Source organism: Pleurodeles waltl, chromosome 11, assembly GCF_031143425.1.
Source record: "Pleurodeles waltl isolate 20211129_DDA chromosome 11, aPleWal1.hap1.20221129, whole genome shotgun sequence".
NCBI classification, from domain to species: Eukaryota; Metazoa; Chordata; class Amphibia; order Caudata; family Salamandridae; genus Pleurodeles; species Pleurodeles waltl.
This window is the reverse complement of record NC_090450.1, coordinates 233,327,088-233,353,769: the sequence shown is the minus strand read 5'-3', so window position 1 is coordinate 233,353,769 and position 26,682 is coordinate 233,327,088. Positions and strand designations below refer to the sequence as shown.

Genomic DNA, 26,682 nt, shown 5'->3' with positions numbered 1-26,682 from the left:
GGTATAGTAGGAGCTTTGCATGTCTCCTATTCCAGCGTAAGCTGCTCTGCTATAGCTACCTCTATCAGCCTAAGCTGCTAGAACACTACTAATCTACTACTAAGGGAGAATTGGACCTGGCACAAGGTGTAAGTACCATCTGGTACCCACTATAAGCCAGGTCAGCCTCCTACAACACCAATTTAGTAAAATAACCAATATTTATCTGAGTAGAACATGTCCAAAATGACAAAAATTCAGCATACAGAAGTAAAGATCCAAATGTTCATAGGTTACATTTTCTCCAATGGGGGCAATCACAGTGTCTTGATGTAGTCGTTCCCAACAGTCCGATGCCACTTACGGGGGGAGAGCGGGCCGGTCAAAGAGTCGCATAGACAACAGGTACAGTATCTTGGAAAACGATGAGGAAACAAAGGTGTTGCACAGAGTTTGGGAGGTGATGTATCGCTTAAGCCAGTGCGGCATTGGTTCCTTACTGCTACCTGGGCAGTTAGGTGCCGGTTCCTTACTGTTGGCAGGGGGTAGGTGAGGCATTGCTTCCTTATGGTTGCAGGGGAGGTGATGCAGCTTCGGTGGCGAGGCATCGGTTCCTTACGACCCTGTGTGTTTGATGAATTCAGGAGGTCAAATTGTGAGGCATCGAATTAGCGGTGTTGCAATCAAACCACAGGGCCACAGGTGCTGCAGCAGAATCGGGTGTCACAGACGTCGGTGACACGACACTCGGGACTCAAGCTGTGGTGGGACTTCAGAGGCACTGCAGCTGCGTCAGGCCTGTTTTGCAGGTTGAGTCCGTAACACTCAGCAGGAGCCACGGCTCCAGTGTAGGTAGCGGTGCACATTCGCAGAGCGGCGCTGGTTTCAAAGTCACTCTGGAGTTGATGTGCTTAGTTTATTCTTAGTTGCACCAGAGCCAAGGGCCCAGGAACTGGATTTGGCACTACGTGGCAAGTCAGGACTCTCAGCAAAAGCGCCCAGGCACTGGTAGATGAAATCTTTGATGGCCTGAGACTTCCTAACAAGAGGCAAGTTCAGTTTGAGCCCTTGTTGAACCTTCCACTCCCAGGACATAAGCACCAAGCAGAGTGGCAGTCCCTCCTACAGCATCCAAGCTCTTCTTCCCGGCAGAATGTCCTCAGTCCACAAGTGTACTATGTGGTGTCAGAGGTCCAGTACTTATGCCCATTTCTGTTGTTGTATTAGGCAAACTTCAAATAGAAGTCTTTGTAGTGCAAAGACTATGCCTTTCCCGGTCCCGTCCACAGACACACACCAGAAGGTTGGAGACTGCACTGTGTGAGGACAAGCACAGCCCTATTCAGGTGCAAGTGTCAGCTCCTCCCACCATTCTAGTTCAGGAAGACCCATCAAGCCTGGTGATGGGCCTTCAGGAGATGCAGGGCACTCCTCAGCTCCATTTGTGTGACTGTCTAGAGTGAATACACAAACAGCCCAACTGTCATCCTGTCAGCCAGAGACACAGAATGGTTAAGCAAGAAAACTTTCTAAAAGTGGCATTTTCAAATGTACAGTTAAAAAACACAACTTTACCAAAAGATGTATTTTTAAATTGCGAGTTGAAAGACCCCAGGCTCCATAACTCTCTGCTCCCAATGGGAAATTACACTTAAGATATTTCAAGGCAATCCCCATGTTACCCAAAGGGAGAGATAGGACTTGCAATAGTGAAAACTGAAATTAGCAGTATTTCACTATTAGGACATGTAAAACACACGTACATGTCCTACCTTTAACTACACTGCACCCTTCCGATGGGGCTGCCTTAGGCCTACCTTAGGGGGTGACTTACAGGTAACGAAAAGGAAGGTTTGGGCCGGGCACAATGTGGGTGGCACAACCAGTGCTGCAGGCCCACTAGTAGCATTTGGTTTACAGGCCCTGGGCCTACACTGTGCACTGTACTACAGACTTACTAGTAAATTGAATACGCCAATCATGAATAAACCAATCACCAATACAGTTCAGACAGAGAGCATATGCACTTTAGCACTGGTTGGCAGTGAGTGGTAAAGTGCCCATAGTTCTACAGCCAACCAAAACAAGCCAGAAAAAATAGAAAGAAGTAGGCAAAAAGTTCAGGGCTAACCCTGCAAAAAAAAGACCAGGTCCAATATGTATTTAATGGGATTTGCATAGCAAAGCTTGCAATAAATATGGCCCCATTAATCTTTATGGATGCATTTATGAAGACCATGCGCCATTAGCATTAACTGCATATACCTTACTTTTTGTTGATACCTGTCCCTGAGTCCAAAAGTGAAGCCGTTAACATCAGAGTTTGAGGATTTGTCTATTTCTGGTCATGGTTTGATTGTTGGACATAATTGGTGCTCCTTTTCGTGTCAGAGTTGCCAGAAGTAAGGGTAAACAAGAGCAATGGGTGCAAAAATCTGAGATTTATGACCACTATAGTGGGTGTTTAGCATGCCAAGGTGGTGGAAAGGCAGGTGTGTAGGGAGGTAAAGATATGTACCCTTCCCTCTGCAGAACTGAGAATGCCTCCATCAAATATGACTTGCTGGAAGGACTCATCAAATGTCACATTCAGTTTTTTTTCCATAATTTACTGGATGACATAAAGTTGGAGTAGCTCTGATGATATCCTGATTCTCATAAGAGGCACCAGTCTTTGCCCAGACTATCCAATTTCTCCTTCCACCAAAACAGGAAGCGACATTTTGTTGTGTCCAAAACAACATCGCTTCCACCATCTCTATTATCCATCTTAATCAGGTCTGTAATTAACACAATCCATCACGACGGCTTAACTTCCTATTCCTGTTCTTCCTCCAACTCACTTCATGGTTCTGCCTATATAGGGAGCTGGAGCATTCAGCTTTCAAACAATATTTCGCAAAAACCATGAGAAAACAGGCACGGACCAATAAAAACAAGCATTGTCAAATCCAAAATGCTAGCTGCCAACACCAGACATGCTAACTTTTCCAATGCCAGTTTAATATTTCATTGTAGCCCAGAGTGTGATTGTGAAGAGTCCCTAAAGGAGAAACCTATCCATAGTTGCACTCAACACTACTAAATCCAATGCATAAAGAACGTTTTTTCTTTCTGAAATACCTTTTTTAGAACCTGAACCTTGTTGACAGTAAACACAGTAGAATAATCAATCAAATCCATCTGTGACCAAAGTACATTTTTTCAAAGCAACCCAGATAAAATCCTACTAGCTTAATAAGACAATTGTTTCCTTAAGATACAGCATGAAATCAGTCTATCAGGTGAACACCTATGCCAACACATGTAGAATTAAAGGACTCCTGAGATCAGCCTATTAGGGCCTGATTACCAGTCTATAATGCATTTGAAAATGCCCAAAAGTGAATGCAGTCTGGGTTCTTCAGAGGGAGAGAGAGAAAGAGATCTATCAAATTCTTCTACATCTTCAACTCAGACCTCTACTGCATTGTCCCAAAAAAACTAAATGTGTTAGAAAATCTTTCTGAACCTCCAAGTGTATTATTTTTACATTTTGCAAAATATGCCCTGAAAGATTCCAAAAACAGTTTGCCTTGGTTCTAGAAAGCCATACTTTTTGGGGCTGTGAGAATTGGCTTTTTTAAAGTTTTAAGTCAATAGGTTTACAAATGAAATATCCTTCACAGAAATGTAATTTAATAGCATGATACACATTAGTGTATAAACTAGTAAATCCTAAAAGGTAGTACTTCCACTACGTGAAAGTTTGATCAATGACTCCATGTGATCGGAGACACCATTATGCAGTCAGGACTTTCCTTAAATATTCTCCTGTAATTAGGAAGTTGCTGTCTTGGTTTCATTAAGAAAACCAACAGGACTAACACACCTGAAAATAATGATTTATAAAACGAAAAGACAATACTGAAGCGTGGAGATATCTGGTGACCCTGGCTATCTGTCCGATATTTACACCCATCAATTTAACACTATCTTCCAATATGCAGACCACAAAAAACATTTACACCTTGTCCACACTTGTATAGGTTTTTTATGTGACAGGAATAATATAAGAAGTTCTTATGTAATAACCAAATGGTGGGGCGTTTACAATTACTTGACAACATATAGATAAAAAAGTAATATACCATTTCCTATTTATTTTATACAAGAACCTTTTTATAAATCTGCTGTGGCCACCATTTGCATTTATCAAATGGTTGAAGAATGTTTTTTAATCCCCTCCTTCTGTATAAAAGTAGCCATAATGGTCCCATATCCAGCAGACAATTTTCACCATAAGCAATCAAACAACCTTTGAAAAATGACGAGGACAATTGTTTAAAAAAATCCTCCTTAATCTGGTTCAACAATGATTGCTCTACAATGTTTTGGAATGTCACCATTGGGTTTTTGATGTGTTACTATATTACAAGAAAAAAGCAACCATGAATTAAATCTCTTCGAGGTCTACCCTGGCAAGTTCTCACAAAGGTATAAAAATAATTCACCTGGTTACCGAACACCTACAGAGTGTTCAATTAGATTATTTGATATTGCAACAGACATCGATATAAAAGATTGCAGATGCTCAAGATGTGAGATTGTTGCTGTGCCCAACAATTTTATATCAAATTATCTTGATGGACCTATTGAGAAACTACTACATTAACTTACCCACATTTTAAAGCAACTTTGATGAATCCTTTTCTCTTCAGGATGTTCAATGATAGATTTCCAGGATGTGCATTCAAAGCCTCTTCTCCTCCTCCAATTACAATTACTGCAGCGTTTCCACCTTTCTCATTGTCCAGGACATGAGTCACACTTTTCTTGGAAGCAGACACCGAACCTTCAGACAATACACGACAGAGTGTTTGAAATTCTAAAGCAAAGTGTAAAACTTAAACACAGCCTTTCCTATTGAATAGATCATATCTTTACATGGTTAACTTCAAACTAATTAGAAAGTGACCTTTAGGGAAGAAAAGTAGGCACACAGATTGCAGATAGAAACCTTAACTTTACCTACCAACAAACACACAGGATGAGTCACAAAGGTGGTCTTGAGGTGGCGCTACCGGAGCAGTGAGTAGGACTTTGCTGGCGCCGAGTGGAGCTCATCTGGTGGGGGCAGGTTTATGATATCAGGCATAGTAATGGGAGAGCTGGCTATAGTATATTGAGATGTGGAGGAAATGGGTACTGTTGGAAAACTGTGTTGATCACGCTTCCAAGACTATATAGACCTTCTAGATATGATGATGGCCAGGACCCACTAATGATTGCAAAGGCTGGGCACACTTTTATATACATTATATATTACATCTGTATAGGCTGTGTCGTGCCATCACATAAAGGGCTTGTTTACCCCCTACTGATATCTGGAGCCAGGATAGGGGTTAAAAGGGGGTGTTGTGCACTTCTAAGTTTTTTTTTTTTAAGTGCCCCTAGATCAAAGACATTTTGAGTACAAGTACCAGGGCTGTAGCCCCATGTTTTTAGGCACTGCATCGACTCGTAACCAGATGCTGCTGACTCTACAGATGCCACACTGCCAGAAGGAACTGTTATGCTGCTAGGAGGTACCACCATTATGACTGACCTGCTTGTTGTGCTGACCTGCGGCCTGCTGGGCCAAAACAAATGCTGCTTTAATCTAAGGACCCGGATCTGCTGGCCTGCTGCTGGTTCCCTGATTCTGTGCTTCCCCAGTTGTTCTCCAGGGACCAGGTGGTGTCTCCCCTCCGTTTGCTTACAAAGTGACCTTTCCAGGATATTTTTTTTCCCCTCCTGGTCAGAAGCGCATGTGGAGCACTTTACTGTGCCCAGGAGCAGCGTGCAGAACTGTGAATAGCGCGTGCTGAAGCTACACTCTTATGACCTCAGCACAGAGTGAGCGTTGTGAGCCATACACCTTCTGGGAAAAGGCTGCAAACCAGCTGCTTTTCTCCTCTGCCGCCTCTCCAGCGAGACAGTCGTCGCAGTAGCAAGGGGAATCCCAGGAGGAGGAGTGCCGAATTCACCCAAGTAGGTGTGCAGTTATGTCTACTCCCTACGTGGTGGACAGAGTTACTGTATAACCTGTAAAAGGATTGCAGATGTGCTGTCGTGTGGAAGGTGTTAAAGGGTGATCACTTTATGTTCCGCATTTCACTTTTATATTTTGGTCCCTCTGTGTTTCTGCTGCATTTCATGACCTGATGTGATATTATATGTTGTTTTTGACTTGTTAGAATAATGAGCCTATTGCAGAATCTGAATTGAATGCACAGGGAGGGTGTTTTGTCATAACATATGCAACATATAACTCTGTTTCTTATTGCACTGATGGTTTGACAATTGCCTACCTTGCAGTGTAATTATGGGTGTATGTCATTTTGGTCTATATTTTCTATGCAATTTATGTTTATTTTCATCTAATCTTGTGTGGAGTTTCTTTGTGGTATATTTATTGTGTGTGTGTGTGTGTGTGTGTGTGTGTGTGTGTGTGTGTTGTGCAAATGCTTTAAACATTTCCTCTGTGCAGAAGAGGAATGCTTGCACTCCTTTCTCCCCTGTGTTGGTTTCAATGATTATGCAGCAACAGTAGGTTAATTTGTTATGATAGTTTGAAAACACAAAAATGCTGTCTAAGTCCCAGTTTTTCTTTCAGTTCTTTTTCTTTGCTTTTGTGTGTACATTTTGCTGTATTGTGGCTTTTTAAATGTGGAGAGATGTGCACATATATAGGATTTCCTAAATGTGCATCATTAATTTTTGCTTTTTGTCTGTGTTCCACTGCTATTGCCAAGTTGTCATTTTGTCAAGTGCACTCAGTGAGAATGTGCAATAAATTGTCGTTTTTCAAAAAAACAAAACAAAAAACACATTGCCTCTGGGAATAGCCTGCCTGTTCTGGCCAAGCTACCAAGGGGTGAGAAGGGGTTATCCTGGGTGTGTGGCTCCCTTACCCTGACTAAAGTGGTGGGTTCTGCCTGGCATAGGTGCATACGCTAGCCAACCAGAAATCCCATTTCTAACAGGGCACCTCTTAGTGAATGGTCTAACTGAACTACTGTGCATACTTTAATGAAATTCTGAAGGGGAACTACACTAGCCAAACTGGAGGTTTCTCCTACTGGGTTTACGTCACCCTCACAGTGATCACCAGAAAATTGCTTTCACACTGACATGAGTGAGGGGCTTGACCACGTCAGTTTGGAGAGGTAGATTTCAAACATTTTTAATTGCGATATGCAACTCCTTTTACCAAATTATGTCAGTAAAAGACTCTGGAGGAATGCGTAAAAGAGCAGGGCTGCGATGCAGATATGATGGAAGAATCTAGGAAACATCTGAAAGGTGGACTAGAGTCTAACCTGGAGGGATAATAATGAAGTGATTTGGTCCACATTTTGGTTGAAACACCTGTCCACATTATGAAAATTGGGGGCTGTACAGTACAAAGGTTATGTTTTCAAAAATGTTTGTGCAACCTCAACAAAATGGGTGCGGCAAAATGGAATGAAGATGTTGAGAGATCTGCAGAGATGCTATGAATTGCTTGAGCATATAGCCTGAACACTTTTCTCTGCCAGTGACAGATATTGCGAAAAACATGTACTGCTCTCAGCCTCAACATCAGAGTTTTCAATTATGTCCTGAACAAAGATTCACACCATTAAGTCACAGACACCTAGAGACAAATCACTTGCAGTAGGCACTATACAAGACCCATGTTCTTGAAAGGCAAATACATGAAACAGGAAGTACTCCTCAGACTAGGGACACATTCCAGTCAAAAGCATGTGATGGTGCAAAAACATTAGTGCTGCCCCTCATGTCACAGTGATCATCGATATGTGACAGTTTATGCATTGTTAAGCAAAGTACTAATGTTTGGTTGCAGAGTGATGCACTGAGAAGCCATTTGAATGCTCATTCGTCTAGACTGTAGTCTTCGACATAGCTGGTATTGAAGTTTAGTTAAATGTTTTAAGGATTCAATTGATATTATGTTAGAATTTAGAGTGTGACCTAATAGTCTTTTTGAAACTATACTGAATTTCTAAAAATTAATGGTTTAAATATGTGTGCAAAAATAGAGAAATGCAGGTCTGCGTTATACTGACAAAAATGTATTAGGAGTCATTTTGTTTGAAGTTACAATAACATGAATGCTAATGAAGACTTATTAATGCAGAAGTTATAGTTTGCATATTAAAATGCATTTTATTTGAACGTATAAATGTCCTGTTTTAATTCACTTGCATTTGCCTAAGAGAGGCCTGCTGGGCCCTGTAAATCATGATTGTGCAGAAAATGTCAAGTCCTCTTGGTATGTGTACTTTTCTTTTGGGCTTTGCTCCCGTGAGACGACTAGTATGGTATAAGACACCTATTGTTTTACACATAGAGAGTTGTATGAATTTGACCTTTGATGTAGAACATCCTGGTCTGTGTACTAGCAATTTAAAAATGTGTTTCAATCCCATGTGGAGCTACACGGATGAGTATTGAGTTGTTCCAAGGTGGAGTCTCCCCAAGCTTGGAGAGGTGTTGATGTTGGTATAAACAACTTGTAGAGGAACCTCCTCGCCAGTAGTGAGAGCGATTCGGGAACTATTGGATGTTCCTCTTGGTCGGCTGTGCAGGATCGGCCACATGGTGCAGTTTGACATTGTCGATGGAGACAAAACAATTTTCTTTGGCACCTTCCAACGGTGGTAGAGTTACAATTCTGGTACTGCGTATCCCTAGTACTGGGACTGGTGTTCGATAGGAAGGGCCAAATTCCTTTTTCACAGCAACTTTCTCAAGTACAAGATCCCCAACTAAGGGAAGCCAGCCAGTAGATGTTACAGGCACTTCCTTGATTCCTGTGGAGACGGCACTGTTAGAAGAATTATCAACACAGAACTGTTGCAATTCCTGTAAGACAGTGACACGTTCATTTATGTCAAAGGGTGTTTCTGCTGCCTCCACGCCAGGACCATCAAGATCGTGAACATAAATTTTAGTTCCCAACAGGCACTCATATGAAATAAGACTCCCCCAGGGACCTTCTAGGCAGATTATTTAGTGCTCTCTGAACTCCATAAAGGTGATTAAGCCAACTACGACCCGTACCTAAGACTCTGGCTGTTAAGGATTGCTTTAAATCACGGTTAATCGCTCCACTACACTATTTCCCTCGGGATGATATGAAGACGAGTACTGGAGTTGGACCCCCAGTGAAGCCATGGCGTCCCTGAATGCCCTTGAGGCAAAAGCAGGGCCCTGGTCCGAATGGAAAGCCGCAATTGCATATGTACTGACAAAGACTTGCAAATCTTTAATAACAGGCTGAGCATCAGCCAAGCGTTGTGGCCACACCCACAGAAATCTGGAGCATGAATCAACAGCGACTTAAATATACTTATATGCACTATCAGGTGTTAGGGGACCACAGTGGTTCAAGTGCACACATTGTAATGGTTTGTTAGAGATTAAGAGGGGTGTCTGCGGCAGGCACTTGGCAGTGGAAACTTTAATTTGCAGACAGATGTCACAACAAAGGACACACTGCTTGGTCTCTTTGTAAAGGCCTGGCCACCAATAACGGGCCTGCAGGATCGAAATTGTAACCGACACGCCAGCATGGGCAGATGCCACCCCCTCATGCGCTGCTTTAATCAACCCTGGTCTTATGTCTTTGTTGGGAATGTCCCTTACGCTTACACCTGGTATTCTAACTTCAGCGTTCAGGCGATTTCCCATTCGGTAGGAATATTTATTAGGAAATCCTTTAGGATAGGGCTTACCATTAGCCGTAGCTGTCATGGCAGCCCAGATGTCTGCGTCCAGTTTTGAACTCAAATGAGTCACTGCAGCTACAGCTGCCACTACCACTGCTGACTATGCAGCTTCATCAGCCAATGTTTTCCCAGCAACGTGTATCTCAACGCGCTGGTGTCCAAGTGTATCTACAACATGGACATTTGGTAGCGTCTCTTTCAGATCTGCTACTTTCCCCCACAGAAGTCTGTGTTTGATGGTGTTGCCTTTGGAATCTCTGAACCCATTCTGGTGCCAATAATGCTGGTATTCATTAATGGACTGGACACAATAATATGAATCACAAACAATCAGCGTAGGCTGTGCAGGATCTGTGTGTTCCAGTGCCGTCTGCAAAGCTTTTAGTTCTGCCAACTGTGCTGTGCAATCCCCTAGGGTTTGCGTAAAAGTATGTAGAGGACAAAATGTATCACCCTCCATGTAGCCACTTACGACTGCGCAAGCAGCAGAATATTGGTGTTTGGTACCAATTGCAGGTTGTGCTGAGCCATCGGTGTACAGGACTATGATATTGTTCAATGGGCAATGTATTTGCTGGAACTGGGTATTCTATTTCGTATTGTAAAAATTCTTGAGTTTGTAACTTTGGGTCAAAAATGTAGTCTACATCAGTGGCTGTCAGAGATGTAGCCCACTGTATCCAACATGGATGTAATGCTTTTGCATTTGGAACGCTAGCTTTTGTAACAGCCTTCCTCAGAAAAAGTGGTTAAATGCTTATCATTGCACATCTGGCAGAAAGTAAATACAGAAATATATTATCAAGAGTACAAACATATGTTGGGTGCCAACCTGGTGCAGAAACCCAACCACCACGGGTTTCGAAAATACACAGACACATAGGCGGTAGCAGAGCACCGACTACGTTGAGTGCTGTATAAAACAATATGCAGAGTCTAAAAAGAGCAACCAGGGCACTCCAAGATTAGTTATTTTGTGACGGATACTTTAATCCTTAGCGTTGCAGTATGCGAACAAAAATACAAATATACATAGATGTACAAAGTCCATGTAAACAATTGAAAATACGTGAGATCAGTGATAGCCAACACGTGTTTCGTCCTTACGGACTTCTTCAAGGCTTAAAGGTTCTGTAAATTCAGGAAATGCAAAGTTCCAATATGTAGTGAGAGTAGAACTATATCCGGAAGATTGTGATTTATGTGTCCGGATAAGTAAGGGTCCTTCGTGATATCAAGGACCAATAGTACACATCAGGGCATAAGAATACCCCAAAGGGTGAATCCGTAGTATGGGATACACACTCCGTCTGAGGTCTCAGTAGACCAAGTCTGCGAATTGGAGTAGAGATCGGTGATTCCCCAGGATCCGGGAGTCAGTGACGCTTCGGTAAGCGTGCGTAAGCGTAGCTGTACCCGGCACGCTTACCGAAGCGTCACTGACTCCCGGATCCTGGGGAATCACCGATCTCTGCTCCAATTCGCAGACTTGGTCTACTGAGACCTCAGACGGAGTGTGTATCCCATACTACGGATTCACCCTTTGGGGTATTCTTATGCCCTGATGTGTACTATTGGTCCTTGATATCACGAAGGACCCTTACTTATCCGGACACATAAATCACAATCTTCCGGATATAGTTCTACTCTCACTACATATTGGAACTTTGCATTTCCTGAATTTACAGAACCTTTAAGCCTTGAAGAAGTCCGTAAGGACGAAACACGTGTTGGCTATCACTGATCTCACGTATTTTCAATTGTTTACATGGACTTTGTACATCTATGTATATTTGTATTTTTGTTCGCATACTGCAACGCTAAGGATTAAAGTATCCGTCACAAAATAACTAATCTTGGAGTGCCCTGGTTGCTCTTTTTAGACTCTGCATTTTGTAACAGCCTGTAGAGCTGAATCTGAGAAACGACAATAATGCGTTTTCCTTGGGCAAGAGGTCTTTCTTTAATGCCAGCCATCTGCACAGCAGTGAGAATTTTCTCAGTGGGAGCAAAGCGTTGTTCTGCCGCTGAATATAAGTGTGATTTGTATGCAGTCGGGACTGTCTCACCTTCATTGAATGTCACAGAGGTGAAACCAATGGCCCCAGCTATTACTCTGATGACCAAATGTGTTTTGTTGTCCCTCGTGTGTAGGTGTTGTGCTGCAAGCATGTCTGTTTGCAACTCTTGAAGAATGAGTGTATGCTCAATTGTCCAGAATTTACTTGAAAAATTGGGACGTATTAGATCATATAAAGGTTTTATGCGTGTAGCATAATCTGGATTGTAAATTCTGCCCAAATTTAGGAAGCCCAATAAAGATTGGAGTTTTTTTTTAATCGTATTTGGTGGTTGTAACTGTGCGCATTTCTCTAAGAAATGTGGCGCTAGGCTCTTTCCTTCACTTGACAGCTCATATCCCAGGATGCTGAGGAAGGCAATATTTGTTTTTTTGAAGTTGAATTTGTAACCAAATTCAGTGAATCCAACAATAATGCGGTCTACCCATCTTAAATGTTGTAGCAATTCATAATCCGTAAGATAAATATCATCTACATAGGACAATGCTTCAGGGTCAATCTTGTGCAAAATTGCAGTGACACGAGCTGCGAAAAGTCCTGGGCTGTTCTTATATCCCTGAGGTATAAGACAGATTTTTTTCTGAGGGCCTAGTGGACTGAAACTTGTTAAGTCTCTACTCTCAGGCGCTATATTCTGGCAGAAAAACACACTGGAAATATCCAGTGTTTTATATTTTTTACGCACTATATTGTTCATTAGTGCTGTGCTATGCGAGTTTTGAATAGCTTAAGTGCGTGTATGACTGTTTAAATGTCTGTAATCCAAGACTATTCTATATGAATGGTCTGGCTTAGCTACTGGGAATAATGGATTATTCATTGGTGAGACACAGGGTTCAATTACGCCCTGGTACTCTAACTGCGTGAGTATTTCTATCACCAATGCTTTTGCCTCATGTTTTATAGGATACTGCGGTTGAAGTTCACTTTTATTTGGAATTACATGGTAGGGGGATTCTTTATCCCATCCTACATGATTTCGGTATAATGCAGGTGCTTGTGCCAAAGCCCATTCAATAGAATAGGTTTCTGCAAGTTCCTCTGGAACAAGGGGCGAGAAGGACGGCTAATGACATCTTATCCATATGGGCAGGTATGGACAAATTCAGGTGGCAAACGTTGTTCGGCCAACAAATCATCCTATATGTTTACTACGCGATCCCAAAGATTGCATCTATTGTGCGTTCAATGTCTCCTTCTAACTGTAGCGTTACTTTATACACCCTATCAGGTGTGGAGACACGCACGTCTGCAGTTTCTACTTGTATAAAGTCATCGGTTGCTTTCACCTCCAGATGCTCTAGAAGATTCTGGTGAACTATTGTGACGTCTGCCGTGCTGTCTAGCAGTGCTAGAGCCCGTTTCTTGTTCCTCAAGAGGACCCTCTTCCTGAGTGGCATGTCAGACTGTGACTGCTGGCACTTTTTTCTTTTTTAATTGTGGTTTTTGTTGGGCGGGTTTCTCTTCCTTCTTAACAGAAACCTCAGAAGAATGCTGTGATTCCTGTCTCGGTTTCACATACTCTGTCCTTCGCTCTGATCCCCCACATCTCTCATTTTGTTTTTCCGATGAGTCCTGAAAGGAACGAGATTGGTGTGTATCAGTATACTGATATCTATCAGGCGTTTTTATATTATCCCTGTTTCTGAGATTATATCTATTCTGCGGGGTCTCCGTACGCGGAGATTCTCCCCTCTCTTTTTTGGGAGTTTGTTGCTTTTTATCCCAGCGTTTCTTATTACCCTCAGGTGCTTGCTTAGGGGAATCTTTACACGATTTACCCTAATATTGTGTTTTTTGTGGTCTGGCCCCTAAACTTTCTCTACCAATACTAGAATATGTTTCTGCGATAATTTTGGGCAGCTCTCGTTCCTGATCCTGTTGAGCAACGTCACGGAGCCGCATGTGCACTGCATGCGCTATTGCTTCCCCTTTAAGATTACTTAAAATGATTGAGGATACTGTGGCAAAATTGCACATCAATTGCATCCCCACATCTAGGGCCGGGGCAGCCACGTATTCATCTTGAATTTGTATCAACACCTCCGGTAAATTGGCAAGTGTCAGTGTACTGTGTGCGGTTGTATAGAGCGCAGCAAATACCATGCCCCAGGTATTACAGTTATCTATTGTAGGGACCATGCCAAAAGCACATTGTTAATATTCTATGTTTATCCTGAGGGCCCGTATGGGGAAATACTGCCTCCAGCGCATTAATCTTTTATGCTTACCAAAACGGAGTTTCCTCCCATTTTGCGGGTACTTTACCCATAATCGAATGTACAGTCGCAGGATTTCTACCTGGCGTTGCTGCATGTGGATGTGCTGGAGCAGCACGTGCTGGGTTTATATTTAACGTTTGCATTACAAATTGTACTAATTGTCTATATATCGCTATTAGTTCAGTATATAAACGACGAACCTCAGCTACCGCTAAATTTGCAACTGCAGGATGTGGTGTATAAGTGGCCAATAAAGGCCAGGTAGGACCGTCATTACTTGGAGGACCTAACTTTACTGGTAATATTGTGGGGGTAGGGCGCCATCAAGCCAATTATGTTCTTGATAAGATAAAGGTATTTCTAAATATGCGTATTCTCTGTATTGCAGGTGTATATTGGTGAAATGCATTTGTGTTCCCATCAACTGCTGGATATGTGACCCAAGAATAAAAAAGTTCTGTTCTATAGGCTGCCTGGGCATTGACCACAAATGTGACTGGACCCCCCCTGGGCCGTTAGGTCATTCATTAATAAATGTGCAGTTAGAGGTTGTCTCATATTAACTGCTTTGTACCTGCTGTGGATTCGCCATTGTAGTGACACTAAGTTCAAAGAAGGCACACCAAATAGGGCTTTTCTTTTAAAGTTCAAGCTTGAACAACCTCCAGCTGCAAATAGGATAGCCGATGCACCTGGGGTGGAAATCCTCAGTACTACGGACGTCTCCGTATACGGTATCGAGGTGTCATTATATAATGCAACAGAGATACTCTGGAGGCCCTGAAGATTAGAGCCTGACCAAATGATGTCGGCACTATGTCGCCTACTGAGACTACTGGATTTTGAGCAGCAGAATCGCCTGCGGTGTGGGAGACTGAGTCTAACCCACTGCAGGTGACACCTGTCGCTCCAATTCGGGTTTTGCTCTGGCCAACTAGCAGTGCCTCATCTCTACCAAAGGATAGTGATTATTGGGCAGCCGAGCGCATGACATACTAGGCTTCTCAGGAAAGTCGTGGTCACTCAGGTCGCATCCGGTTCTCTCATTTACAAGTTAGTCTCATATATAAATGACAAACTGAAGCAGTATATGTTTAAAAAATGAGTTTAATAAAACAATTGCATCGTAAAATAGCAAAGTGTGAGCTGCAAACTGCAATAATCAGGACGACACAACATGACAGTATTAAAATTGTGACAAGAAGAGTGAAGCATAGAAACAATGTTATCATATTGTTACTATAATCAATGGACTATTTCTTATCTAGGTTGTAATTTGAGCACAGCATGTTAAGCTCTAATTCTGCCCTTCAGGTACCCCTGGGAAGACATCAACCCCAATACCTGAGCAAAGGCCTGTGGTCTGCGTTTAGCGTCTGTAGTAAAGCATTCAGCAATCAGCATACAGTTGTGGTTCCATGGCTGGAATCTCCCTCTAACTTGTAAGGGACAAGGAAGTGTTTATATAATAACACAGCTGATATTCTGAGAAAATGGCCCTACGTAAGGATGTGTATTTTCTACGAATGTTGGAGACTAAACTTCTACCACGTTCACCGGCAATGTACCGAGCTGCAGCCTTGAATGAAGCACAGAGTGATCAAGAATGTCTTGTTTGAGAACAGAGTGCTGGCCTAGGCAAAAACGGTTAGATAGATGAAAATAAAACAAGACTGTAAAAATGGTTAATGTAATATTAATAAAGAAGCGGAATAAAATATATCTAGGTTAAAGTGCACAGCAGCCTAGTGTGTTAAAATAACGTGCATGGAGCTATAACTAAAATGGCTACACAACAATATGATCGATTTCTATTGGATATTGCCCCTTTATACTCAAATGATCTGCTGCCCTGACAAATCAGATTGCTGTGTGACCTTGAATATGTCAATGCCTAGCTGGACTTTGGTAAGAAACCTTGGAGATCCAAGAAAAATCATTTTGCCCTGCACGCTGAATCCTTGGAGAGGTATCCACTCATCTGCATTTCCCCTTTGAAATGCCTTGCTGAGATTTCGAGATATTCTTCCTAACCTCGACAAAAGGCTCTTGATCGAGCTTCTGACATGCTGACACTTTCCCTTTTTACTTAGCTTTTGTCAACCTTAGTAACTGGTTGCCGGAGATTTTCTTTTCCCAAATTCCTTCTGCCTTTTTTTGTTTTTGCCTGCATGTGTTCCGCCTCCCACACGCTGTGCCCTAATTTGGCTAAACTGTAGGGTTTTCCCGGTGCTCCACTAAATTGAACTTTGATGCTTTGAACTGACTTGATACTTGTTAAAACTGAGCAATGTTTATTCTCTGTACATCAAGTTATCCTGTTGATGTTTTGAATAGTCTTTGTCAAATGGCTAGATCTCCTGATGTTATTCTACCTGAACTTATTTCATCATTTTGGTCAACACCCTTGGTACTTCTGTATCTTTATAATTTTGTTTGGAGATTTGTCTACAAGACTCCGAGCTTAAGTTTGTAATAAATCCCTTACCTTTATTCCCGCCTGGAGTTTTCCTTGTGTGGCAACAGTGGTCACACACTGAAACTTAATTGGTGTGTATTGGACGTTTGTTGTATGGTTGTACCTCATCCTATGAAGGGTGCGTTGACCTCGAAGAGCATTGATTCCTGCTAAGGATGAAAGTGTTCCAGCAGAACTGAGGTGCAACTAGGGATTGCAGTGCTGACTTGAATGACCTTAAGGGTTCTTGCACTGATTAAGAAAGAGATCAGAGTTGTTTGCCTGTAAACTTAAGGTAGTAAATACAGACTCATTAGGGCCCCAATTCAACTTTAATTGCCAATTTCTGTTGACACTCAGCACCAGTAGAGCTTTTCCCTAACTAAAGTACTCTAGTGTCCAAAACTCAAATTTCTTGATATAAACTACAGTTTAATCAGATACTAAGGTCCCAGGAGCTGGACATCAACTTAACACTTTGCAATAATACCACACACTTTAAGATGGAACATTACACCATCCAATGAGCTGAGAAGATACATGATCAGTCCAAAGAAAAAGTGTTTGTAAGGATGCCACAGACCCTATCAGAATCTCTGAATGTAAATACTTTGTTTAAAGCTGTATTGTCAAGGACATCTATTTTACCTCATATCTCTTTCACACTTCATGTAAACAAAAGTTCCGGATGACTCTTTTACAGCTCATGCTGACAATAATTCACACCATGTGGGTCAGAACAATAAAGGGACGCCCTGCTGGGCAATTTCACTCTTTCCTGCTGACAAAAAAGTTCAAGTGTAAATGTGGAGCAGGTGGCCTCAGTAAGCTGCCTGCTCCCATCACAGGCCTCTGACTTTCTTCCTTCCTTTTTCACTGGGTTTCCCTATTGTGCAGCAAGAGAAAAACCAGGTTTTTAGCCGTTCCTCTTTTTAAAAGGCAGTTGGCTTTCTCCTGACGTGTGGAGCTGCTTGCGTGCTCCAACACAGAATCTGAGTGTAAGGGTCAAGCAAAGTGCGTGCGGGCAGGCACACGTCTTGCAGAAAACATGTTGATGAGAATTTTCTACCAAGATTACCTGTCTGGTGTGGAGTTCTCTAATGGACACCTGCCTCACTTTGCATGTTCATTGTAAATTATAGACCAGTGATGGTGATCACCAAAAAACATGGTCTAGAATAACAGTCCTAAATCAAAATGAGGGACTCTGAAGGGATCTATAGTAAACTCCAGATTGGACCACAGGGATGTTTCTATCAGGGTGTTGTGAAAAACAGACCAGCCGTCTTCCCAAAAGCACAAATTATGTAGACAAGCCTGCCAGCTGGCATTAGAAACAAAATACATCATTCCACAAGCCAGAGGTAGTCTCCACTGGCTCATATCCACGGAATGAGCCAAATGCAAATTACTCTACACAGTGCCTAAATGAAAACAAGGCAGGACCCTCGCCCCTTATGAAGCCAACAGGTCAAGGGAACATCCAGTACAGTTACCCGCTGAGTTTTCCACTGCAGGAAACCAAAGGTCCTAGGATTGAACTGAACAGCCAATCCTCACCACATAATAAACCAACTATTTTTACTTCAAAATTAAAATTAATACTGTTCTGTTCTTTACTCCCTCTGGCAAAGTTGTGATGACTGAGCTTAGAGGCATTTTGAAGACGACCCATATTACAAATATTTTAATAATTTTAATTAAAATAAATCAATTTCCCATTACACAATAATATTATCTTAATAGTATTACTCCACATCATTCAACAGAGTATAACACCCGATAAAATTCTGTGGAAAAATAGAAAGGCTCCAGTGAAGTTGGGAATGATGAAGAAAAATTAAAAGGTTAATATGCTACATTAATCTTAAATCCCACTCAGCCAAGCACTCCTAAAAACATTGAATGTTAATACAAAAATACATCTAATATACATATAAATATTACACAATCTACAATTTCACCAATTAATATTGGTTACACAGGGATTGGATTCGACTTTTAAATGTCAAAAAATGTGTAACTCCACCATACAATATTCAAAGTGCAATTGTACATTGGCATGTAATTTGTAGATCATATTGCGGGATAACACCTCATGACCATAAAGCAAATTTAAGAATAAAGTTCATTGTACAATGGTTCCACAATATACTAAACATACGGCGGTAAAGTAACAATTGTGCAGTTATCATTTAAATCCAAGTCTTACTCCAACTTATAACTTACAAGTTCGTATCCATCATACGCTTTCTTAGCACCTTTCACACACGGTCCCGCCTGGGTGTGGGAGTTACAGTAGTACCGAAAACATTGTAATTTAATTTTGCTTTAGAGTTGCTCTTTCAGTGTAGAATACCAATAGATGATTAAAATCAACACAGTTGGGAGCCACCACAAATCAGTTAATTATGAGAGTCCTGTAGCTCATGAAATCAGTCAAAAAGTATTTTTGCACCAAGTCCTCCTACCTACAGCCATGACAGATTCCCTGAAGAATGGACACTTGAACCACAAGGGTATACTGTGAAGGTATGGTTTCAGACCCGGGAAGAGTTCTTTAAAGCCGGTATAGTTTGTACAGAAGTTTCCAAATGCTCCAGTACTTAGCACGCCATGGGGGTGAAATCCAAGCAGATAATTGTATTTTGGATCCAAATCGGCTGTTTTAATAATCTGAAAATTACAAAAAGTAGCCCTTGTAATATTACTCTGCGCAATGTAGCAGTTAAATGAACAGAAAAACACAGACATAAAAATGGAAACAGGTATTTTAATTTGAACAAATTCTATTATTTTCAAGAATGAGAACATAGGGTACAGAATCATTGCATTAAAGATCAAATGGCACATTAACAAAGGCCCAAAGAGTTGCAGGTCAGAAAAGCATAAAAGTCTAATGAAGATCGAATGGTTTTAAAATACCACCTAAATTTAAAAAAAGGAAATACTGATGTTGAATTTACAGCAAAAATAAGAAAGAAAGTTTACAAACTTCGGTAGATTAATAAAAATGAAGAGTGATGGTTAGTTACAGGGCACATGGCAGTTCCAAGGCGTTGGGAGTCACAACCCACATAATTCACAGCCCAGGCAATTTAACAATGTAGGCACAGACTCACCAGCACTGTTTTACTCCTTCATGGGGCAGGCCGGTTATGGATTGGGGGTTTGTCCCTGCAAGAGGAGAGGCAGAAAGCCCTAAAGGCAAGGGAATTGGAGCTGGTATGATAGGACGTCTCGCCTCATCCCTTTCCTCTTTCAGCATTATGACAGATATGAGTATTTCTATGGCAAGGGAGACTGTATTACACAATGACAGTAACCACTATGAAGTTATTTTGAAGCCTGAGTTTCCATAGGAAGTGTTTTTTTTGTTTTGCTAATTACTATGGCCCAGTTTGACCAATCTTCACAAACCTTTCTAAAAATAAATTATACACCTCAGCTCCTTCCTAAAAGGGGTGATCCACCGAGCAAGGGCAAAGAAAGAAGGTGGCCACAAGATACTGATTTTCCAAGTTAATTCCCATAGGAAACTTTGCTTACCGAAGTAGAACATGTACTTTTCCCTGTCTGAAGTAAATATATTCAGCTGTTTAAGAAATCTGTATACAAAGAGGTGTTTGTGGTGGTCATGAAGCGGTTAAAGCTTGGTGTACCTGGATGGGCGGCACCATAGTACCAACAGTTGAAAAAGATTTTTTTTTTTTTTTTAAATAAAAAAGTCTTCTGATTGGCCGAGGGAGCCTTTTCTGTACCATAGGTCTACCACCATGAGCAGGGTGATGAATAATCAGATTGGCTGACCACAGCTACCAGGAAAATGATGCAAACACTACTACAGGACTCGAGAACTAACTAAAGATTTTTTTTTTCTTTTCTGAAAGCCCTTAAAGGGGTAGAGTAGGCACATCATGACATATATATTCACTGAAAAAAAAACAAAAGTTACAGAGACGATATAGTTAGGAATTAGAATTCAAAAAATAGAAATTCACTTTAAAAAACAAAGTTTACAAGGACGTTATAGTTAGGTTCTGAATTTACTCTCAAAATCAGAGGAATTCAGCAGTTATTTCAAGTAACTATATCTGCCGGCCTAAGGTAACTATACCTCGGGCCTCGCCATGCATAGTTTTTTCTTCAATAATGTGAGTGCTAATATTTAATTGATATTTTTATTGACATTATAAAAGTTGTCAGGAGTGCGGTAATATTTGGGGTAATTAGCAGTAAATGGCAAGGTTGCAAGTTATAGTTACCTTAGGCTACACGTTAGTTACTTGAAATAACTCTAACTGTATGAATTTCTCTAGTTTTGTGCGAGTAATTTCAGAACCTAACTATTACGTTCCTGTAACCTTTGTTTTTTTCAGTGAATTTCTCTGTTTTTTTTTTTACGTAAAGTAATTTTCATTACTACACATTAATCCAACCACTGCCGCGCACAGCCTTTGGCAGTGCATGGTGGGGTTTGGCCGCAGAACCTGCAGCCAACCTCTATAAACACCAAACCCTGCGCCATGCATGCGGGCTTTGGCCGCAGGGCCTGTCTCTCTAGGTGTGAAAATAGGTGTGAGAGGTTGTCTCTGGGTGTGAGAGGGAGTCTCTGGGTGTGAGAGTGTCTCTGTGATTGTCTGAGGGGTCTGAGTGGGTGCGTGAGTTACGGAGTGGGTCTGTGAGTAGGTGTGTGAGTCTCTGCGTGGGTGCACGAGTGATTATGTAGGTGTGTCAGTAGCTGTGTGAGTGACTCAGTCACTAAGGAGCCTCACCTGCCCCTTTATCCAACAAGAGTACACAGCTTTGCATGAACTATCTAACCAAGTGGAGTCTTTTCTGCATCCCTGGGTAAATGTCCAGTATGTATTCTACACTACAGCTGTGTAATGGATCACAAGGAAATGTCACCAGTGACCTTGTGTGTGTTTTGGCAATATGACTGTTCCTGGTGTCTGTTTCTCTAAAATTGCGTGATAACATGAATCCTCTTATAGGGAGGCCATTAAGACTACAAAGATGTAAATCTTCACAAACCCAGGGTCCTTTCTCTTATCTATATGAAGTAAGTGCTTCTTTGTTTTGTGGAGATGTCCTCATATTCATCTGCAACAACAAAGTGCCCTCAAAACCAGTGGGAAACGCCCTGGGGGCCCATTGGGAAGCTGTACAACATCCTGGGAAAATGGAGAAGACCTTTGCATACTACTAAGGTGGACAGTGTGGGGCCAAGCAGGTGCAGCTTCCAGGTGATTTGCACATTTGCAGTCTCATAGCAATTTAAAGAGAGAACCATGTACTCTAGGGGAGGGGGGCCGTGTGGGCCCGCTCACTGCGGCCATTCCCCAGTGCTCACTGTTAACCAATAGTAGAGGGGGGCTGCACGATCCCCTCCCCCGGCCCATTTCGACTCTGGGGACCCCATTTCCTGGGACCCACTAATATTTGATGGGGGAGGGGAGCCATGTTGCCCCCCCTTCCCTGGCCTATTTTGACCCAGTGGTCCCCATCCCCTGGGGCCCACCACAATTCAATGGGGGTGGGGGAACACATGGCCCCCTTCTGCTGGCCAATTTTGGCCCCTGCCAACCCATCCCTTGGGGCCCACTCAGGTCACTTGGGTGCCCTGTGCACCCAGTGTGCTCAATGGGGACTCTGGGGGAATCTCAAGGCCCTGCGGTCCCAGCCGGCACCCCGCCTCTGCTGGAGTTGGCACTGCTCCGTGACACAGGGTGCTGCTAAACATTCAAGGCCCTGTGTTCAAGAGCAATTGGTTCATATCTTCCCCTGGCTGCTTGTCTGTGGACAGGGAAATCGATGAAACCTCTGCTTCTAGCAGGCAAGAGCACTTTGACAGCTCTCTCCCGCTGGAAGCAGAAAATTTGCTTTGACTTGCCTGGAGCTGTCAAAGTTCCCGCCAAGTCAGAGCAAACACCACCCCCAGGGGCTACACTGAATTTTGAGCGGGGGCCTGTGCCCCCTTCACACCCTGGGTACCAGCACCCCTGGGGCTACACTGAATACTGAGCAGGGGCTGCACACACCCACCCCATGCCCCAGGGACCACCAACCCCCGGGGCAAACATTTAAAAAAAAGAAAGGGGGTCCCTTTGGGACACCCAAGCCCTGGGAATCACCACCTCCCCGGGTCTGTGTGTACAGTTGGAGGCAGGCCGTGCGGCCCCCCTCTTGGAGTCACTGATGGCCCTAGGGACCGTCACCCCCTAGGGCTGGCTCCAGCTATGTCCCAGGACATAGCTGTTTGCTGTGGCTTGGTTGCAGCTCTGTAGCTTCAGCTAAGCCACAGAAATCACTTCAGGTTTTGACAGCGGGCCTGTAAAGCAGGCCCTGGTCAAAATCGGAAGCTTTCATCTCTGTCCCCTGCACGCATACAGGGGACAGAGATAACAAATCCCGCTAGGGCTAAAAGTAACAAACGAAAACCCATAGCTCAGTGTGAAGGTCTGCAACATTGGGGACTCGAGTCCAGCTGGACTCATATCCTTTTTTTTTTTTTTTTTAAATAAAAAACAAATTATTATATATAATACCCCACAAATTACAGCACTCGTGACATCTTTGACAACATCACTGATAATATCAACGTAATACTTGCACTAAACCTTTTTTAGAAAAAGGTTGTGCATACTGGGGGCGCGTGGTATAGTTACCTTACGGCACAAGTTATTGTTACTCAAGATAACTAACTATAACAGGCAAATTTTTATTGTTCTGTAAACTTAAAATGTGAGCCTAACTATAATGTCCCTGTAACTCTTGTTTTTTTATATATTTTTTTTGTAATTTATTTATTTTGGTGTCACTAACTTCGAGTTGCCCCTGCCCTCTGTTGTCCTTGGGCTGCCACAGCCCCTCCCTGCTTCCCCTCCATGGTCATCTTGCTGCCCTCCCCACCTCCTCCGGCTTGCCCTCTATGGTCTGCTGTGCTGCCACTGTCCAGCCCTGCTGCTCTCCAAGGTCGACTTGCTACCCCTGGCCCAAAGGCCTGCCCTCTGAGGTCCATGGCTTCTTTGCTGCCCCTGATCCATACCACTTGTCCTCCATGGTTCATTGTAATATCCCAAGACCATCCCTACAGCCCTGCAAGGTCAGATTGCTGCCACTGGCCTTCCCTTCCTTGGTCCGTTGTGCTGCCACCTTCCCCTGGCATCTGCTGTTGCCCCTTCATGCTGACCTCGACTGTCACCTTGTTGTCCCTGGCACATCGTACTGTTCTCTTTGGTATCTGCCCCATCTGCCTGCCCTCCGTGGGCCATTGTGCTGCCCCTCCCCTGGGAGTGTTGGCTCAATATTGTGTAAAAAAAACAACAACAAAAAACAAAAAATAAATAAAAAAAAGACAGACAGAAACTCATTGAAAAGAAAACAAATCTAAAAGAGACCTACTTGGATATGGCAATATGATCTTAACCTACTTCAAATAAAAAACCTAACCGAAATTCACTGAGAAAACCAAGGGTTAAAGTGACTTTGTATGTAAGTGTTGAAATGACATAAAAAAGAATGCTTAAAAAACAAAAATAAAAACCGACATTTTCTGCCATTAATGTTCAGTGAGCTAATTATAGCTTGCAACCTCACCATGTGCTATTGCCTCACATATTGTCACTTATGAGATGTTAAATGACATAACTTATGACATCTCAAGTTACATCTGGAACATCTAGATAAGAATAATCTTTACTCCTGGTCTCTCAGCAGCACACAAAATATCTAACTTTTATGCAAGATAAGTAGGCTGACCCAGAGCAAAGTGTTGAAGGCTGTGCTTAAAAGTCTGAGATAAATCTTAAAATGCACGGACACCAGTGCAAATTAAAAAGTACTGGTACTGTTGTAATCTCACCCATCAGCATGTACACTAACCTGAATTGCATTTCTGTCAGTAGGGCATGAAAGAACAAGGTCTTGCTTGGTGTGTCTAAATGGGAAACGGCCTTTATTATGTGCCAGAGCCATGCAGACCGTTACCGCGCTTGCCATGAACCACACGTTTCAAAGAGAGGGAGCACACTGCCTGCACTTCAGCAACAAAGTATAACCCCAAAGCATAATGGTAAATGCAGTCGAATCGTACTCCATTCCAAAAGCAAAAAGAGTCTTTCACCTCCGTAGGTGCAGCAAGTGCTGTATATCCCTGTACACGTGTTTCTGGGTTTAGCCCGTCATCAGTAGGGAGCAGCATGGACTAGGGGCTTGCTTGGAATGCCGCCAAATGTCTTCTCAGGTTTAAGTACCGCTCATGGCGCACAGGTGCCTCCCAAAGCTCGTCAGACGTGGCTCAAGGGAGCCGTCAAAAGACAGTTGGTTCAGACGCATAGCAGGTAGAGGAACGCGGCTGCCAGGTAAGTGGGGCTGGGGGTTTAACAACAGGAGGTAGTCGGAGGGCTTGGGGGAGGGGGGCTCCTGTTTTGGGGAGGGTCTGAGTTTTTTTTTTTTAAGGGGTTGGTATTAGAGCTCAGGGTGGCGGGTAGTTTTAGGCATCAGTGCAGGTGGGGGTGTTGGGGTACTTTAATTTGTAGGGGTGGGGGAAGGTTTTGGGTCTCAGGGCAGGTGGCGGGGTTATATTGTTTTAAGTGTAGGGAAAGTTTTAGGCCTCAGGAAGGGAGGGGGTTTGGGGTAGTTTTATTTTTTTATTTTTTTAACAAGGCCTAAGGTTTTAAGGAGGGGGTTGGGGGTACTTTTTGTTTTGCAGGGGCAGGGTTTTAGGGCTTGGGGAGGGGATTATGCTTTTATTTGGGCATGGAGGTTTTTAGAGGTGGGGGTAGTTTTAGGCCTCAGGGTGGGTGAGGGGGCGTCAGGGTACTTTTATACGTTAAGGGAGAGGGTTGCATGGTTGAACCACACATGTGTTTACCACACATACCTTTACTAGCCATTCTTTTACAACAAAATTTGTTGTAAAGGCATGCGTGGTAAAGGCAGTTGTGATTCCGACTGTGTTGTTCAGCACGTGGTTCTACCATGCGTGGTTCAGTCATACAACCGTCTAATAACAGCATTGAATATAATGATTTTACTTTTTTCCATCATAAAGAATTGGTAGAAATGGGGTTTTGGGATCTCATCAATAGATGGCTTGAAAGATAATTCTGACACACGAGTTAAAATCCAGGCTTCAGTGTAGTAACAGGGAGAAATGAATTATCAGATGTGAAGTGAATAAATGTTGCTTTTGTTGCACTGAGCTGGAAAAGTTGAAGAGAGATACCTTGAGTCTCAGTGATCTTATCTTTACCACTGAGCTCCATCCCTAGGCTTTAGGACCACCTGCCCATAGTGAGGCAGCAACTAACTGCTCACCAAGTAATGTCCACACATAAGTGTTAAAGAAATGTGAAACTTGGTGATGTTTTGCACTGGAATGTGGTGTGTACCAAGGAGAAGGCATAGCGTTTTGAAGTTATAGATGGTTCTGTTGTATTGAATGAAACGTAACAACATGTGGGTATGTTGTATACTGACATAAAAGCTGCGATAACATAGGGTATTGCTGTGGGGAGGAATAAGGAGTAGTGTTTGCCAGGACAGCATAAGGTGTGGTGTTAATGTTAGTTGTGTTGTGTAAAGGGAAAAGGTAAAGAGGGAAGTTTGACTGTATGAGACTGAGTTTTATGAGTTTATGTGTCCGAAATTGACCTGTGAATAACCGGTATGAGGAGTGGTGTTTGTGTGTGTGGTGAAACAGTGGAGGTTTCTATTGTAGGATGAGGGTTGTGGACATCTCTAGGTTTAATACTGGTTTTACATCATATTCTGAATACCAATGTTTTATGTATAACTGCATGAACATGTATCACATTTTGGATTTCTATAATGTACACTGAACAAATACCGTTTCCAGCTTTACCTATTGTAAGGACTGTCTCCGGGATACTAAGATAAGGTGTAACTCACTCCAACCCTCTACCGTCAGCTTTGGGATGTGCTCTCACACACTGTCCCTTGATGTACTGTATGAAGATGAGCTTCTTTGTGTTTGGAGGCACAAGCCATCATTTTCACTCCTCATTTTTTGATCCACCCCTTCCATACACGTATTAGAATGTTACTGCTAAATACACAGATGGACTGCATCCTTGGGCTGGCTTATCTCCACTTCACTCCCCAATTCGTCCCTGATCACAGCTGTAGCTCACAATCTTGCACAGTAACAGACA

General features: G+C 42.7%; 1 protein-coding gene across 2 annotated transcripts in view; it reads right to left on the bottom strand.

Annotated features, from left to right (window-relative positions):
* Positions 1–26,682, bottom strand: part of LOC138265607 (2-acylglycerol O-acyltransferase 1-like) — a 270,106-nt gene that overhangs the window by 88,495 nt on the left and 154,929 nt on the right. For both annotated transcript variants that reach the window (XM_069213468.1, XM_069213469.1), the window contains exons 3-4: positions 18,973–19,177; positions 4,639–4,813 (exon numbers count right to left, since the gene is read on the bottom strand). In XM_069213468.1, coding sequence (XP_069069569.1) covers positions 4,639–4,813; positions 18,973–19,177 — 380 coding nt within the window. The remainder of the gene's footprint in view (positions 1–4,638; positions 4,814–18,972; positions 19,178–26,682) is intronic.